The 17,718-nt window shown below is 36.2% G+C and overlaps 1 protein-coding gene across 1 annotated transcript in view; it reads right to left on the reverse strand.

Annotated features, from left to right (window-relative positions):
* Positions 1-1,744: 1,744 nt before the first annotated feature.
* GBE1 (1,4-alpha-glucan branching enzyme 1) overlaps positions 1,745-17,718 on the reverse strand; it is a 136,417-nt gene continuing 120,443 nt past the window's right edge. The window contains exons 15-16 of the mRNA XM_064410946.1: positions 13,124-13,241; positions 1,745-3,479 (exon numbers count right to left, since the gene is read on the reverse strand). Of these exons, the coding sequence (XP_064267016.1) occupies positions 3,423-3,479; positions 13,124-13,241 (175 nt within the window). The 3' untranslated portion in view covers positions 1,745-3,422. The remainder of the gene's footprint in view (positions 3,480-13,123; positions 13,242-17,718) is intronic.

A 17,718-nucleotide genomic window follows, 5' to 3' on the forward strand; every position in this document is an offset into this window, starting at 1 on the left:
TACAGAGTTACTTTTAAGCTCTGAGAAATGAGATTCAAATAGGCAGGAGGTTCTTCCTTTAACCATTAATAGGCTAAGAACCTGGAGTCATGGAAGAAATGTGGGAGCTAAAACTATTTCAAGATGATTAAAACATCATTTGAAAACAGAATTGTGACTGACAGATTAATACACAAAAATATCATCTTGCAGTATCTGCAAGTACCACACAATTGCTTATCTGGTATCTTATTGTTCACACAGCTGCTCTCCCTTTGGTAGAGTATTACCATTTCTATCTTTCAGAGCACATGGTTAGAAAAATCTTTACTAAATTGAATAGAATGAGCAAAAAAAAAAAACTTCATAGGAAAAAAACCCAGAAAGCTCAAAGAGTTTTTTCCAATTACATTTGTTTTCCAGAAGTACTCACCAATTTTAAATGACGACTCCATTCTTCATCATCATAAAAAACCTCAGGACAGTAAATCTTGAGTTGCGGGAGGAGGAGAAAACAGTGGGGAAATAAAAACTCACTGCTCATAGAACACACCATGGTGGATGCCTGCCTGTTATCGCAATAACCACCTGCTCTGGAGAGTAACTTGAATTAAGTGCAAAGAACCCTTCACACACACAGTGGAAGACAGAGGAAAGGTCAGCCTGACTCTTCAGATAAACTGGCAGGTGAAGGTGAGCTTGATTTTTCATGATGCATTAGAGAAACCATAGAGCAACAACAACTGGGGCCAGGGATAGCAAGAATTCCCAGATGACAGGGAAGTCTGCATTTCCAAACATTGTAATATAAATCTTTATCAGTCCTTTACACTAAGAGGTCATCTTTATGGAGTTTATCCTTCACTGTGTCTGAATATCTGTGGAGAGCTTTGTGCCCTGGGATATATCACCACAGACTACTTCCTTTACTTTGCTGATGGAGATGAGTAGTGCTGACTTGAGGTGTAGCCAAGCAAAAAAGCTCTGGAGCTCATCTGCTTCTCAGAATGTGCCAGGCTTCAACCAGACATGGTGATAACCTCACTACATGAGTCTAAGAAGGGGCCCTGGTTGCAGTGTCATCAGAAGGAAGGTGAAAGCTGAATTTCTTTTCATAATCCAACAATATTCAAGGAGCAGGAGGAAGACATTGGCTTTCCATGGGTGTTGAAAGGGAAAATTTCCCAGTCTTGCAAGACAGGCAGTAGCACACTCACCATTAAAATGCAGAGGTGGGCTCCAAAAAGCCCTAATTATTATGCTTTCTGTGTTTACACTGCAAATGTAAACACAGAAAGCATATTTTGTCATTCACTTTTATTAATCTATCATATTAAAGAAAGTATGCATAGGTCTAATATTGGACCAATCTCATAAATGCTTCTGACCAAGACAAGTCACAAGTCCCTGGATGGAGCAAAATCTAATCTGTCTTTCAGTGTTAAGACGGCTGTAAAATCATTTTACAATGCAAGGAATGAAACCATATATGCATTTGTTTTCTCCTCCTCAGAGTTTATTTTGCATGTGATTTTACAGTTTATACTTCACATCATACATTTATTCCTTCTCTTGAAAAAAGGTTTGACACAAACGCCATTACATTTTGAAACCTGGAACTTGTGCCAATAAAATAAAATTAAAAAAAAACAAAACACCCTATAAAACATATTAGATCAATACAGTGTAAATATAACATGTATTAGAAGTTGCTCATTATTTCACTACAAGGAAAACAATCTGGGAGAAAAAAAAAGATAATCAGTTCCAGTTGCTAAAACAGTTCAGTATATTTTATTTAAAGTCATAGCATAACAGGAATGCTTTTATTAGCCCACAACCAAACAATGATCAAACTGGTGTAGAGGAAAATGAAGCATGATCCTATGGTACTCAACTGCAATATAACATTCTCTGCCACACAGAACATATCAGACTGGGGATGTTCACAAAGCCCTTTCAGTGTGAACTCTGCAAAAGACTCTTTTCCATCATGCTGCATTATTCCATCCCTTATTTTGCTTAAGAAGTAAGCCACAAGTAAGCATTCCAAGAACTGTGAATAGATTGTCAGTGTTGGCACCAACCATTCAGTAGTTTACACAATGGTTCACAAAGGAAACTGGATAAAATTATGACTTGGAAATGGTCACGGACATCTTCCTCTTTGGCTACTTTAAAAGTTAGAAAATTCAGATTGGTACAAAAGACATTCATTTCAGAACCAATTCAAATATTTTTTTTAAATAAATGGAACAAAATAAAGCATGTCTCATTAATTTGGTATTAATTTTCCAGAATACTCTGCAATACATTTTCAAATATACAAAATCTTACTCTTTACAAAAAAGTTGTAGCTTGTGAATAAACTCACTTGAATTATCTTAGCAGCACTCCAATAATTAACTATCTTAATTTTAATCAAAAGAACCACCTTAGTTTGATCACTGAATTTTGAGACTGCTTCTTCATGAGAAGCAATGTTTCAAAAGTTATAAAAGTGCAAGAACATCATCATGTTCCAAGCTGAAAGGCAGCTTCTGGAAGCAGTGAAATCAGTATTGCAAGGTCCTGATGTTAGTGAAAAACAGGCAGTGTGAAGAACTACACTTTAAGTACCTCTTCCAATGTGGTACTGTTGCATTAAGACCAAAACATGCTTCTCACTGAACATTTTAGTGATCTAAATAAAATAGTTGTGTAACTTTTGTCCATCTGTAGCAAGTGAGATGCTCAGACTACGTGATTTGGGTGGGAGCAGATAACCAGCACACACAATAGCATCAGCAGGCCCCCACTCAATCGGCCTGCTTGTTTTGCTGCCCAGCATTTTTGTGCATTTGTAATTAAATAAAACATGGCAAAGTACAAGACTCTCAGAGGACCTTCTCATCCATCTGGATAAGCATTTCTAATTCCATGTTAGACTTCATTGAAGAAGAGGAGCCTCAAATTAGGTCCCACAAACCGTTAAGGCTGCCTTTTAGCCAAAACCTTCTGTTTTATTTAAGCAAACTACTTACTTTTAGTAAGAAGCATTAATACATAATGAATATTTGAATGCACTATCAAAATGAGGATTATAAGAAATTACAAACTTTGGAGCAGGATCACTCTTATCATTCCTGATAAAATTCTGTAAACAACAATTTAATTGAGAATACCTGCTGCTTTGCAACACCTTAAGTATAATTTTGTACTACTAGAACTACAAACCCAACATTTTCCTTTCTGCTTCTTTGTAAAGCTTCCTCAAAACAGGGTCTAGCAAGTCAAGAGCTCTGCAATTACATGTGAATATTAATCTTACATTTTAAACACCTAATTTTACTATACTCAGCCTCAGAAAGCCATCTTAGAGCAAGTTTTGTTATACTTAGTACTAGTACAGTGTATCAGCACTTCTTTGTGACTTGCTTCTTCGGTGGTGGTTACAGAGAACTTCACTTTGGGATGTCCGTGTTGTGAAGCACAATAGCAACTCTGCTTGGAATGTACACCTAGGAAAAACATGACAGGAACAAGAACAGCTGAAAAACCCAGAAACCTTAAAGGACACAACTTCTAAAAAACAGCATGTGGAAAAAACCCCATATCTTAACAGTTAAAAATCTGTCATTTGGGCACTGTTGTGGGTATAAATATCATATTTAAAGAATGATTATTGACTGCTTAGTCCCTAGCATTGGAATTACACAAGATAAAAATTTTAAAGGCAGCCTGATTACAATCACTTTTCTACCTCTTTTCTGTTTTTCTTTTAACAGCCTATCGTGATATATTTTAGGTGGCTACCAGGAGAGGGCCTCATATGACTTACAATGACCAGTTTCAAAAACTTGAGAACATCTAGGTTAACAGACTGGTCAGTGATAAATGACAAAGTTTTGCAACTCTCTTTTGCTGTGAACTAAAGTTGTCCCAAGGCCTGTGATGTCATTTCATACGGGTAAATACCAGCAACATGACACAGAAGCATATTCTTCAAACTCCTGGCACCAATGGAATGTCAGTGGCTGAGCAATACAACTCCCTCTCAAAAGTGAACAGAATCAAACATTTAAATGATTGCATTTTTCTTCCCTTTTTTTTTTTTCTCTGAGTACCACAAAAATATCCAAACACATATAATGAAAAGACTCCTCATAGATCACAAAAGAACTCATGGCAATGTATTTTACATGACATTCCTTCCAAGCTGAGCAGAGTCACAATCAGAAAACAAGACCGATATGTGGTATCTACCAATTACCTTGATGCACGGTACTCCATCAATTGTCAGGTCTATGAATGTGTTTTCTGAACAAGTCAATAAAAATGCAATTATAAAAGGTAACACAAGATTGAAGATTATTGGTTTCATTCTGACAATGTCCTCTTTTAGACTATCCTTCATCCCTCTGGAATGTCTAATATTCTGCAATTTCAACTGCGTTATCTGCTAACGAGAGCCTGATGGCATGAAAGGCTTTCATTGTTTTCAAAACAGAATAAAGCAATAAAGCAAAGAGCTTTAGGAAAAGGAGAAAAAAAGGAAAAGAACAGCTGATCTTCATTGAATCAGACAGAGCAGTGTCCAATGCTTCTTGAAAGGCAGTGAACATAACGATTTCCCCTAAGGTTTCAGTGATAAATAGCTTCTATAAACTGGTGCAGGAGAGGAAATACTTAATGAAGTCAACTACCTCAAAACATATAGATAAAGGAGAGATTCTGAAGTTGTGTACTGAGAAATTCAGCGCTCTGGGTTTGGATGATGAAGTGAGAAGGGAGAAGGAGCAAACAGAAATAAGTTTTCTAAGAAAGAATTTGTAAAATGTTACTTCAGTTATGGGAAAAAAAAAAGTTAATGCAGGACACAGCAAATCTCAATTATATTCTGGTCAATAATGTGTCAGATCGAGGAGGAGTAAATTAGCCCAATTCCTTTAAAGTCAATTTACATCAGCTGGGAATCTGAGAGCAGTGTGGATCATCCAACTCCAACTGTTTCATTGACAAGCAGAATTTTAAAACTGGTTTAAGCAGAATTTCAGAAGTCATGCAGACAATTGTATTTAAACTTATGACAGATATGTTTTCCATCTGCCATGAAGAGCTGTATCTGCCAGCTTATTACTTTAGTCACTTGTTTTTTCCTTACCTAGGGAAATTAAACATACTTTTTAGAGTTTATCTTGGTGGGCTACTTGCTAAATCATAGAAAAGCCACATATGGCTCTATCTCCTAATCTTATTTCATTGGTCATGTAACCACCTCTGAGGCTATTTGCTATAAAAAGCAACAATTAGGGCATGAACAATGCAAAAATATCAATTATTGACTAAACATATGATTAATTACAAATAAGATTATTAATTTTTCATTCCACTGGCGTACAATTTTTTAAAAGAAAAAATACAACACAACTATTAGATGCTACTTGTTACAAATACATAGGTATTATTCCTTTCCCCCAGCCCAACAATATTTCCAGAAATACTACATTCTATGTGCTCTGGCTTTATTACTTGTTTAAATAGACAGAACTCAGAACATTGTGTGATGGACTGAGGAAGAAAAATGTGACCAGTGAGGTTGGAAAGATCACTTGTCTTTCCTGAGATAAAGTGAAAACTGGAAGATTATCTGCCCAGGATCCCAGCAGGGTTTTCAGTCCTGATTTCTCACCTCCACTCCTCCTTTTGACAGCCTCAACCAAAAAACTTCCTCAGCCTTTTCACTCCAGTATTATTCCTTTTCTTTCAGCACCTCTCACCTGAATTACCACTCTTGTAATAACATATTCCCCTTAAATTTATTTTCTCTATATTTTTCCTGAGTGTAGTGACTGTTTCAAGCCATTGTACCAAGTCAACTGTGCTCCAAGCATATGCTTCAATCTGCCATTAAATGACACTATTAAAAAAGTCAGGAATCCATTGCTGACAGGACAAGCTGAAATACAAGCACTTAATTGTATGCTTGAGTCCAGACACTTTCAAATATATAAAGGTATGGATAATCATTAGCTTCACATGTGTCTGGATTGGTCCTTGAACATTCAGTTGATCAATGATTCACTCTAATTCAGTGTCATCTACAACTGTGCTTTGTCCCATCACGCTGGGACACTGGTCCAGTGTCCACTGGTCCATCTGGTCACTGCTCCAGACTCCAAACAAGATCAGCTCACTCACAATTCCTAAGACTCTCTCCTTGATACCAGTCAAGGGCTGCACACAGAGCCTCTGATTGCTCAAACAGGAGTGGCCAAGACAGTTTTTAACCCACCTAATAACCTTATCTTCCCTGTAGTTCCTCAGCTCCTAGGCAGGAATGCTGCAGGAGACAAGGCTGAAAGTCTTACTGAACTGACTAGAGCAACCTCATGCACACAGCTTGAGTCATTTCATCAAGAAAGCAATCAGGCTGACCATGCATGCTCTGACTTTGCTAAATCCAGGCTGGCTTTCTGACCGACCCATCTCATGTAACCCACTTGCTTAGGCGCAGATTGCAAGAGGAGGTGGTTCTTGCCTTCTGTAGGAATTGCCCTACAGACCCCTCAGCCTTCCTTTTCAGCCTTGGTTCAGCTGGCAGAAATTTCCCCTGACCACTTATGATTTTTCTCAGATAAAAATCACCAGCCTTGCAATCACATCACTGAAATCATCCAAGCCACTGGGTGTATCCCACTTATACACAGCCTCTTTAACCTACTGCTCTGCCACTTTATTTTCAGTAGTCACCATCACACAAAAAGTGTCTGAAAGCAGACTTGGAAGCCCTTGGAATCTGAACTGAAAAAAGGCACTGAATACCCCTGTATTGTCCACATTGCCCATCAAAGTTTTGAGTCTTCTCTTTGTCAAGGGACTTGCCTTTGTTTTTTTTCCTTATCAGCATCAGCAGATGTGCAGAATCACCTTCCTCTCTTCTTTGTTTTATATATATATATATATATATATATAAAATATACAGCCTGAGATATATATCTGGCTACAAATATACAAGTACACTGAAAGTGCATAGAGGCTTCCTGATTAACACCATTATAGGAAACCTAGGTATTCATCAGCAAAAACCACTACCAGAGATACGTATTTTACTTTTTCTATACCCTAGGAAGCGTGTCTCAGAAGTTTATTCTTTCATATACTGATGCTGAATTATACACTTTCAATTACCAGCTTTAGTTCTACTGATCTCTGTTCTTTTAACTTGCTTTTTCTGATCATAAGTTTTATCCCATTGATGTTTCCTTCACCATTTCCCAAGGCTCATTTGATGAACATGGACAGAAATGAAAACCCACAGAACAGAACACTAAAGAGAATTCATTCACAGCTTGCCCACATCTTGACTGTCATCAATCAAATCACCCCCAGAGTCTCTCCTCTGTTCCAAGCTTTCTGCTCATCCTGAACACCCTTTCCAGCCACTTCCTCCCCTCCAGGCTCACCCATGTTGGGAAGGGCCTCAGGAGACCCAAACTCAATGCTGAAAGCAGGGTGAGCTCTGAGGTCAGAGAAGGTTACTCAGGATCTCAGTGAATTATCCCTCTGCTCTCTGTACCAATTGTTAACTTAAAACATCAAGCCCTCTAAGGTTCACACCAACTCCACTATTTAAGGAAGCCAAGAAGACACCTAAAAACGCCCACAGGAAGGTTCATGAGGCCTTTTCTGACAGAAGAGTGTAACACGGAGATTGGAAAACATCCAATCTGTTTGAGACAAGATGACTCAGCTGCAAAGACAGTTTTTGACAAAGTTAACTTTCAAATGTTTAGTCATAAAATATCACTGAAAGTCTTTTTATTCTCAGTTTGGCAGGAATGGAGTAACTGCTGTTACTTCACCAGCAGATGTGCTAACAGAGAGGATGGTGGGGAATCTTGTTCATAAGTCAAATACAAAATGGGATTTTGTTGGCACTTTTGACCTTTTTATACTGCATGTCCATATGAAGCAGCTACACTGTCTGAAACTAGGCAAGTCCCACACAGATCAAGGCTTCTGGAACTAAAACAGTAGCTCTAGTAAAGAGAAAGAAAAAAATATTCTTTTTTTAATAAACAACCTCTTTCCCACCAGCTATCTATCAAGGTCAGTCTATTCATGCTGGCTATCTCAAAAACATGACAAAACCAACTGGTACTATTGGAGAGGAATGTAAGATGTTTTCAGCCAAATTCTTATTCCTTATACATTTTTTTTCCTGTGAATATCCAGAACACTTCTAGGGGGAAAAAAAAAAAGAGATTTAGAGTTAAGAAGAATACAGGAATACCACATGTAGGAAGCACTTGTTAACAGCAGCAGCTATAGGCAGAAATATCACCTTACATATTTCAGGAGAGGACTAAAATACACAGTAGTCTCCAAATGTATCTAAAAACCCAAAAGCAGAGGTTTTACAAATGACAACTGTTACTTTCAGATCTGTCAGACTAATTCAGTGCAGACTAACCAGGTGCAAGCACAACCAAAATTGGCTGGAACTGCAATGAACTACTCTTCCTCTGACTTTCAGGATTGGAAAACACCAAGCCCTAAAAATAATTTCAAGGTCATTTTGTAACAGATGGGAGAATTACTAGAACTCAGAGCTAGATCAGGCACTGCAGAAAAATACTCAGTAGCACATATTGCAGCTAGTAGATGCAGAAGGCAATGTCACAAGAGCCTGTGCCAACATTATCCCAAACTTTTAATTAAAATATGGACTTTAGACAATCTCCTGTCCCTGTATCACCACTAATTTTCACACATGGACACTATTCTGAGAATATAATTAACCATCAAAGAATACAATACATGATAACTCTTCCTTTCGGACTATAATTTATTATACAAAACCTCACACATTTTGGTTTTCATTTTGGTAGATTTTGCACATGACAAAGTAAGTGTGCTTAAAATAATGTGAAGTTCTACCTTCCAATTGGTTTTTCAATTTACAGCTATACAGCACGAATATGCAGAAAATAATTTCTTAGATTGTCTTGCTTCATTTATTTGAAAGAAGTCAATATACTGCACAGGGTGTATCTCAAAACTTCTTCTCTATTATCTTCTGAACTATTTTTTTTTCAGGTTGAGAAAAAGTACTTAAAAAAAACCAGGAAAAACCCCTGAAAAACAAGTACTCTGAAGACAAAGATAGGATGAAACAAAATTACTAACAGTAACTTCACATTACATTTGCTGGTGGTTTTAAGAAGTCAAACAATCAATGAAGAAATTAATTCAGAAGTCTTAATCATCAAGTTAAAAATCAAAAATACCTTTGTGGCATTAAATTCTGACTGATTCACCTAGTTTGAACAGGTAAGTTTCTAACTATAAACATTCTTTCATTTAATCTGTATATCTGTGCATGTCAGGAGAGAAAACAGTTAAAGATTACGTCAGTCCCTTAAAATTCAATACATAAATCCTTATAATGAAAGTTATTTGAATGAGTATTTTCAAAGCTAAGGTCACTAAAAGCTTTTAGATCATTTCCAACTATGGGAGTATTTTAATTTGTCCACAGACTTAAGGAAGCAGGAAGTTGCACTTTGACACCGAATAATATACATTAAGGTCAAGGTTAAAAACTGAAGCCTGTAATAAGGATATTCTTAAAATAAACTATATAATTTCACTTTAATTTAATGTGAAAGGGTTTTATCACTGAATGCCAAAAATAGAGAAACAGAAAAGACAGCACTGGGGACAGGGGGAAAGGAATACTCTGACATCTATTTATTTTTTAACTAATTGGAATGAACTACAGAAAAAGTAAATCTATGAAAGTCAAAATAAGTTAAGCAATTACATTTCACAATAAATCATAGACTACTTTTCCAATGACACAACATCCTCTGCAATATTCCACTTAGCCTGCTTATTACTCAGTTTCTGTTGGTGCATGAAGTAGGAAAGTATAACCCTCCAATTTCATAAAAATCCAAACTTTGGCATGGTACAAAAAATTTACTAGAACCCTTATTGATAGTTAGTTCTTTCCTACAGCAAAATTAAATCAAGTTGGATACCTTAGAAAAGACAAACAAGATATTTTGAGTGATGCACTATTAAAAAATTACACTTTTTTTTCCCCCTGCCCCAAATCTAAGTTTCACATCCAACCACAAAAGCCAAGTTAGGTACCAGCAAATGAAGTAATCCATAAAGGGTCACTAAGATCTGACAGGGGTTGAAATGTGTGTGCAGCACTTAATTTACATCTTGCAAAGAGATGATGAGACATAAGCAAGACTAAAGGTTTCTAAAAGCATTCAAAAAAGCACAGACCTTTTATGAAACATACCTCCAAAAAGACTAGTATGAGAATATCAGAGTGGAGTTGCAAACAGAAAGGAAGCTGTGGTAAAAAGAGTCTATTCTTACAGTGACAAAATGGTTCACAGCTTGTTATTAGAAAGTTTGATTGCACGCAATGTTATGTACATTTCATATATTTGTTAACAATCCATTATAGAAAAAGCAGTGAAATGGAAAAATTAGTACAGTTATTTAAATAAGTCATATTACAAAGGACATTTCTGTGCATTTTCTATGGAGTTTTCAAGGTGTGTCTGATGATTTTGAATTCTGGCCCTCTAAGAGCTTTACTAAACAAGCCTGAAAATTGTACAGTGAAATGCTCAGCAATGCTTACAAAGCTTCATCTTCTTCCAGGATTCTTTGCTCCAGGAATTTCTTATCTCCCTTCTTCTCATTTTGATATGTCACCTTGAATATTTCTTTTATTAGGTGATTTTTTAGAATGAATCATGTCACATTTAATCTTCTATTTTTGAAACACATTTGTGTGCTATTAAAGCCTGACTTGAGAAGCAGAATTATTGCATGTGATTTCATTTTGTCAACCCTCTGGGCATGTTTTACTGAAAATGTTTACCCACACACCTTAAGGAAGGTGCATCTCTCATTAAAAAATTACTTATTCAAAGTTTGTAGTGGAGGAAAAACTAAAATTTTTGAAAAAAGAAACTCAAGTCTCATACATTATGAATTATTATTAAACAACAGGAATAATTTTTAAACAACAAGAAAATAACTTTCATGAGTTTATTGATGTGGCATCATACATTATTTGAAAAGAAATTTGGCTGCAAGACTTTTGAGTTGGATTTTAGAAACTGCAATTAAGACTAAAGAAACTCCTAAGCAGGACAAATTACCCAATAACCTGGATATAAATTGCTATTTGAAATAAAACATCTTTGTTTTACTGCAAAATAGCAGCTGGAGGCATTTACTGTAACTTTTGTTCGTTCTTACATGAAGACCTATCTGCTGAATTTAGGTTTTCCAGATATTTTTCCTTGATCACTTTTACATGGTGTCCTTTCACATGTAAAGGTACTTTACCTTTATTTGGTGCAAGTGGCATCCTCTGGGGGGTTGGCTGGAGCTGCTCTGTGAATTGGGTGGCAGAAGGACACAAGAGAAAGTTTACCTAGGTTTCCCTCTGACCTAGAGGTGCTATTGCCATGCCACAGCTATTGGTGCAAAAGTGCATTTGCTGCTGTGTTTGCCACATGCCTTATCTTTCACATATGCCTAGTAAACCACAGCTCCACATTCTGCCACGCTTGTTTCTGGCTTGGAAGGCTTGCACTCACCATCTAATGGACTAAATGTGAAATACACATTCCGAATCACAGTTAATTGGCTTGCAAAAGTTAAGTTAGTGATAGATGATTAAGATGCTCTCCAATCACCCAGGCAATGTATTTGAATTGGGCACATGAAGCAAGAACTCTGGAAGCAATAATTTGCTACATAACCTTCAGGAATGAAACCTTAGACCTTTCATTTTAAATTAGCACAAATACTTACCCATGCTATGAAGGCACTGTCACATGCAGATTCTTTAAAAAAACCCATTCCTAAGATCCTTTACACCAAGCACAACTAAAGCACAGAAATTCTTTCATGTTATGAAAATATTTTAAATCATGCAAATGAAAGAAATGCCAATACTCTGGATACAATGAAAGAAAGAGAGAGAGAGATTAGAAGTGACAATAATTCTCAGGAGCTCAGACTTCATGAGAAAAGTTAAGATGTGACACTAGAAATTCATGTTCAGCCATGGAAGGGAAGTGACCCACAAAAATCAGTGCAGATGATCCATTTTTGCAGGCTATTAAGGTTACAAATGTAACTTATTTGCAGGTGTTCACATGTACCAATGTACCTGTGCATAGAGAAACAGACCCTTCACCCACAAAAATGTTTTGGGTATAAAAATATACTTGGCAATACAAGTGATTTCAGATTTTTTTCAGTGAACTCTTAATTCCCAGCCTCATTTTTGTGTGCTTATGATCATATACTCATATGTAAATGCTTACAGAAAGAATGGGAAATATGTGTACATAAACACATATACATACAAAAAGAATAGGGAAAATAACATTTTAGAATTGCTAATTGTGATGAGTCTGATTTCAAGAGCAATTAAGAAAGAGTTTTATTAGTGACCACCTCAGCTAACAGAAATTGTATGCAAGAATATGTCTCCCCGTTCATCTCAGGTGATTTATGGGAAACTCTTTATCCATGATTCATACCATTTTAGGACTGGAAATTTTTGAAATTCTTGAGGTGAACAGAGAAATCCTGTTCCATTTTGTGAAGTTTTTCTGTAAACTGAGGAGGAAAAAGCCAGTTGGAAAACACACGATTGGCTCTAACTCTTGTTTGTAGAGTTAAGCACATGATTTTAAGACAGAAAAGGAAGATTCAGTTTCTGCAGAGCTTTAAACAAAGCAAGCATGAAGATGCCGTCTCTTGCCTGAAATAAAGTGAAAATAAAGCAAATTATAATATTAAGGATAGCAGCTCAAAAGCATATTAGTAGGTTTTCGTGCATGTTGGCAAGGAACACTGTGTGCCAGACACTGCAAAAGTGCATGGAAATACAAAAGCCAAGTCGAAAGAGAAAAATTAGTTAATATTATTTGTTATAATCAAATCATGTTATCTATACTGTATTTAGACAAAGGTTAATTTCAGAAAATAAATTTTAAATACCCCCTTCCCCCACATACTAGAAGAGACTCCATATTTGTCCAAAGAATTGTAAAACTTACACAGATGAAAGTAAAACAAACAAACCCCCAAACAATTTACTTACCATAACTGAATTAGGTCGATAATTGTGAGGATATTCTTCAGAGAAGTACTCTGTATTGTGGTCCAACCTTTGATGCCCTCCATATTCTCCAGCATCAGAATCAAGAAGGATTTTATACTTAAAGGCAACTGTTAAGGAACTATGCCAATTACCCCTCAAACAGAAAATTAATCCAAGTAAAAAAAAACCTAGAAGAATTAGTAATGAAGTTATGCAGTAATGGAAGCTGATATATTCAACATAAAGCAAAAATTGTAACAAAATCTAAGAAAAGAGTAGAAAAACATAAAGAACATATAGAATTCATATGTTTTGTCCTGAAAATTTAATTTAGCACAGTGACTCCTCTTAAAGCAAGTACCTCCCAGTATCTTCTGCAATCTACCATGAATGATAAGTTTATAGCATTACAGCAGATATCCACAGGTGATGAACCAGACTAAAAATGTACCACTAAACAAAACAATGCATTTGAATTGCATTTAAGAAGTAGCATAAATGTCACCATCAAAATCAAACAGTATTTAGCAATATTTTTTCAGTCTGTCAGAATCTGATCAAATGTCAATCAGAAAAGCATGTAATTTTACAGAAGAAAAGCCCACAACTCCTCTGAGAGTCTTCTGGAAAAGAGATGGAATTATTACAGCATGGAGGAGCAAAAGAAAGAATATATTGTAAGAGAAGGCTTTTTAACAGAAAAATATTCTGACTGCAGTTGTTAAAATGGGGTGAATTATCTAACAAAGTGTAGCAACGAGTTGGAATACCTGTAGATACTTAAAAGAATTCAACAGATTTAGCGAAAAATAGAAGACAAAATAAAGTTGAAACAATAAAGTCAGGAAAAATAAGGAAATAAATGGGGAAATAAAGAGCTAACTCATATTCAAAATAAATTTCTTCTTATTTGGGACAACCATAAATAAAATATTGTACTTTTTTTAATTTCAGTACCTTGTATTTTATTGACTGGACATAAATAAAGCATCTTTTTCCCTTCTGAAGTTACAACAAAAAGCAATCTCCACTCCCCATCACCCGAAAGAGAGAGGGCAATAGCAATGCTCTATAATCCACAACCTGCTTCCTCTGTTCTTAGCCATAGATGAATCTTACTTTCCTAGAGGTTGTATTTAATAGGATTAGGAATGAGTGAAGCAACACTCTTTGAAAAAAGTCAGTGGTTCTTAAACTGTTCTTAGGCTTCTGTGTTTGTTCAACTTGTTGAAAACAGAATTGTTTTCAAGTCTCTTTCCACAACTCCATCAGATGAGGTGGGAAATTCCCCAGCCACCTGCCTTACTGACTGAAATCTCTGGTGACAAGGAAGGCTGAAGCATGATATCACATAGAAGTAACCACAAATTTACTCTGAGGCACTTCAGTCTAAAAGATTGCAATGAAGAAAAGTAAATGCACATCAGGAGAACAGGACACCTGTCAATTAGCTCCCAAATCACAAATGGTAACTAATCCTTTCCCCACAAGTGTTTGCAGCAAAATGAGAGAATGGTCCAAAATTGCCAAGTTAGTTGTTGAGTTCTACAGGGCAGGTGCCCAAAGATCACAACATTCCACAGCAAAACCTTCATGTTTGTTATCTTCCCTAAAAAAATAAAAAAAAAAAAAGTTTGGAAAATTATACTTTGCCAGCTTTAGTCCTCATAGGTTTTCATGAGGTTTTCACACCTCTCCCCTCCTTTCTTTTATAAACGTGATCTAATTACCATTCAGTTGCTGTCATGTACAACATGCAAAGCCACAAACTACAAGATCCAGTCACTCTCTTCAGTGTCCTTTCAGCAGCAGCAATGTCTGCTATTATTGCATTACATATTTTATTAACATGGCAGGAGAATGCCTCCATCAAGCATTTTACACCTTGCTTTGGTGATCTGCACTATACATTAAATTTAATAGGTTATCAATGTTGTTGAAAGGCCTGACATGTTTAATGATTCCCTCAAAACTATTTACAGCAAATGCCATTGTCATGGCTATGCTGCTTTAAAAACAATTTATAAAATTATGTCTGTACTGCCAGAAAGTACTACTGAAATGAATATCACCATGTTTTCACACATGTATAGCAGATTTTGTGCAAATACTGTTAACCAGATCCTGAATAATGGGGTCAGAAAAGAATTTTAACATCTTCACAGATCATGTATTTGTCTGGGAAAAATAACTAGTTTGGTAAACATGTTCATTTACCTTCCAACGTAAAGCCTCACAAAAAACGTCAGTTTTCACATTTCAGGATTTTGCAGGCATCTAGTTTTCTGAAGATTACTTTCATAAAAACATTAAAAAACAGATGTGCATTTTAATTAAGAACATAATAGAAGTATTTTTTTATGCAGTGAGGTCTGTTTTGTTTCTGTGACAGTGTTGGAAATACTAGCCCTTATTCTCACTGGAAGATAAAAAAAGCCCGATTCCTGTTGGTTGGTGCTCCAGCTAAATTTCCCACCTACTACAAGGGAAGAGAGCAGCAAAAGCAATGAACCCCTGTATAGATAGAGGTGAAAATGGAAAAAAACTGACATTATCTACCACATTAATAACTCAATCATTATGATTCTATAATGTTCTGAAATACATATTTTAACACAATTTTTAAATTTAATCTTCATCATGTTTAGTGACACATTTGCAAAGGAAATGCAAATCATAAAATAGAATAATTTGTACTTTGTTCCAACACTTACTGCTGATGAAAGAGACCAAGTAGTGCTTGTGCAAGTGATAGAGTTTAAGGGGTTAGGCCATTTTGCTTTTCATATTTCTTGAATTTCACTGAAAAAACTAGCATAACTAATTTCAAGATGAAGGATACCACTTTTGCTACTCTCCACACACTGCTAATTTTGAAGTCTAAGGGTTCAACCTAAAAGTGACAAAAAGCATATGGAAAATATTTGGCAAAATTTTGTCATGAAGTTAAACACCTTGGCCTGATAAAATGCAGCTCAAGGTATTTCAGTGACAGGTTAAGCCATTTAAGCACTCAACACGTGCACAAGTACTGAGACGGAGGGGGGTACTGTCCCTTTTTGCTTCTGCCAAATATGATTTTTGTTTAAACCACATGCAAATTTACACATATGTCAATTCATGTTGGTTGGTGATTATAAACATAAAATACAGATTTACTTTTGAGCCAAGATAAGAAACCTTGTTAAAAAATCAGGGATATACACACATATAGCTTAATTTTAATGAGACTTCCAACACAGATGAAAAATTATTTAACAAAATCAAGTGTGGAATCTCAAGGAAGGAAAATGAGTAATTTCTGAAATCTGTAAGCCCTTCCTGTTTGTTCTCCATCCTTTCAGCCATGTTCCTTTTGAATAGAGGAAAGAAGGTTTCCATATTGAATTTTCACTGCAAACTGGACTTGGAATCCAAGCACTATCCCACAGAAAGGCCCAGGCAGTATTAAAAATATAAAATTGGAAACTCATGACTGCTTTCTCCATTAACATTCAAAGTTTTATCTACAATCAGAAAGCTAGAGACAGCTGCCCTAGATGTTGATTGTTCATATACCTGCAAACTTAAGCAAATTAGGCAGAAATAATTTGTTAGTTCAAGCTGTTTTTCTCATGAAAAGGCTTATGAAAGAGCATAATTTATGAAGTAGAATTCCAGCATTAGCACAGAAATATTTTTCTTTTTCGTTCACATAATGACTCAAAAAATGGGCAATAGGATACTTACACAGACTCACAGTGCTGCAAACTTCCTTCTCCCATGCAGATCAAAGAGGCATTCCCACATTAGTATGCTGTATTTCTTATTCACACCTATTAACCTTAAGTATCAACTACCTTGATGGAATTTAGCATTTGACTGATCCTAAATTAAGTCCTTTGTCTCAGCCTGCCAGAATTCTACCAGGCAGGGACAGTTACACAACCACACTTCAAAGGGGCGTCTGTGCCTTCAGCAATCCCATGCCAGTGACTCATTTAAATGACCTTACTTGCTCATTAGAAGCTCTAGATGCACGTTGTAAATGTCAGAGAGCCTGAATTAATGTAGGGATTAAAAAAATAGTATATTTTTCCAGCATTTTGATGACAATATTTGTGATTCCTCAGGTCAAATTTAGCTATTTGCTTATGGACAACTGTCTTTAAATCATAAAACATCCTGAGTTGGAAGAGAGCCACTAGTATCCAAGTCCAGCTCCTGGGCCAGAACAGGACAGCCCCAAGAATCATATGTGCCTAAAAGCACTGTCCAAACACTCCTGATCTCTGTCACACTTAGTGCTGTGACCATTGCCTTGGGGAGCCTGTTCCAGTGCCCAATCACCCTCTAGGTAAAGAACTTTAACTAATTTAACCTAAACCTGACACAGTTTCATACCATCCCCTCAGGTCCTGTCACTGGTCACCAGAGAGAAAAGATGAGTACCTGAATGTCCTTATGAACCCTAAATTCATGCTACTCTGCTATTCAATCACTCTGGGACTACAATGCTTTGATACATGCTATGCAAAAATAGCAATATGTAAAAGAAAGAAAGCACTCTTTCCCATGACATTTTTTTTTCTGCTTGAGCAGTATACGACAACTTG

Source organism: Passer domesticus, chromosome 2 (assembly GCF_036417665.1).
Source record: "Passer domesticus isolate bPasDom1 chromosome 2, bPasDom1.hap1, whole genome shotgun sequence".
NCBI classification, from domain to species: domain Eukaryota; kingdom Metazoa; phylum Chordata; class Aves; order Passeriformes; family Passeridae; genus Passer; species Passer domesticus.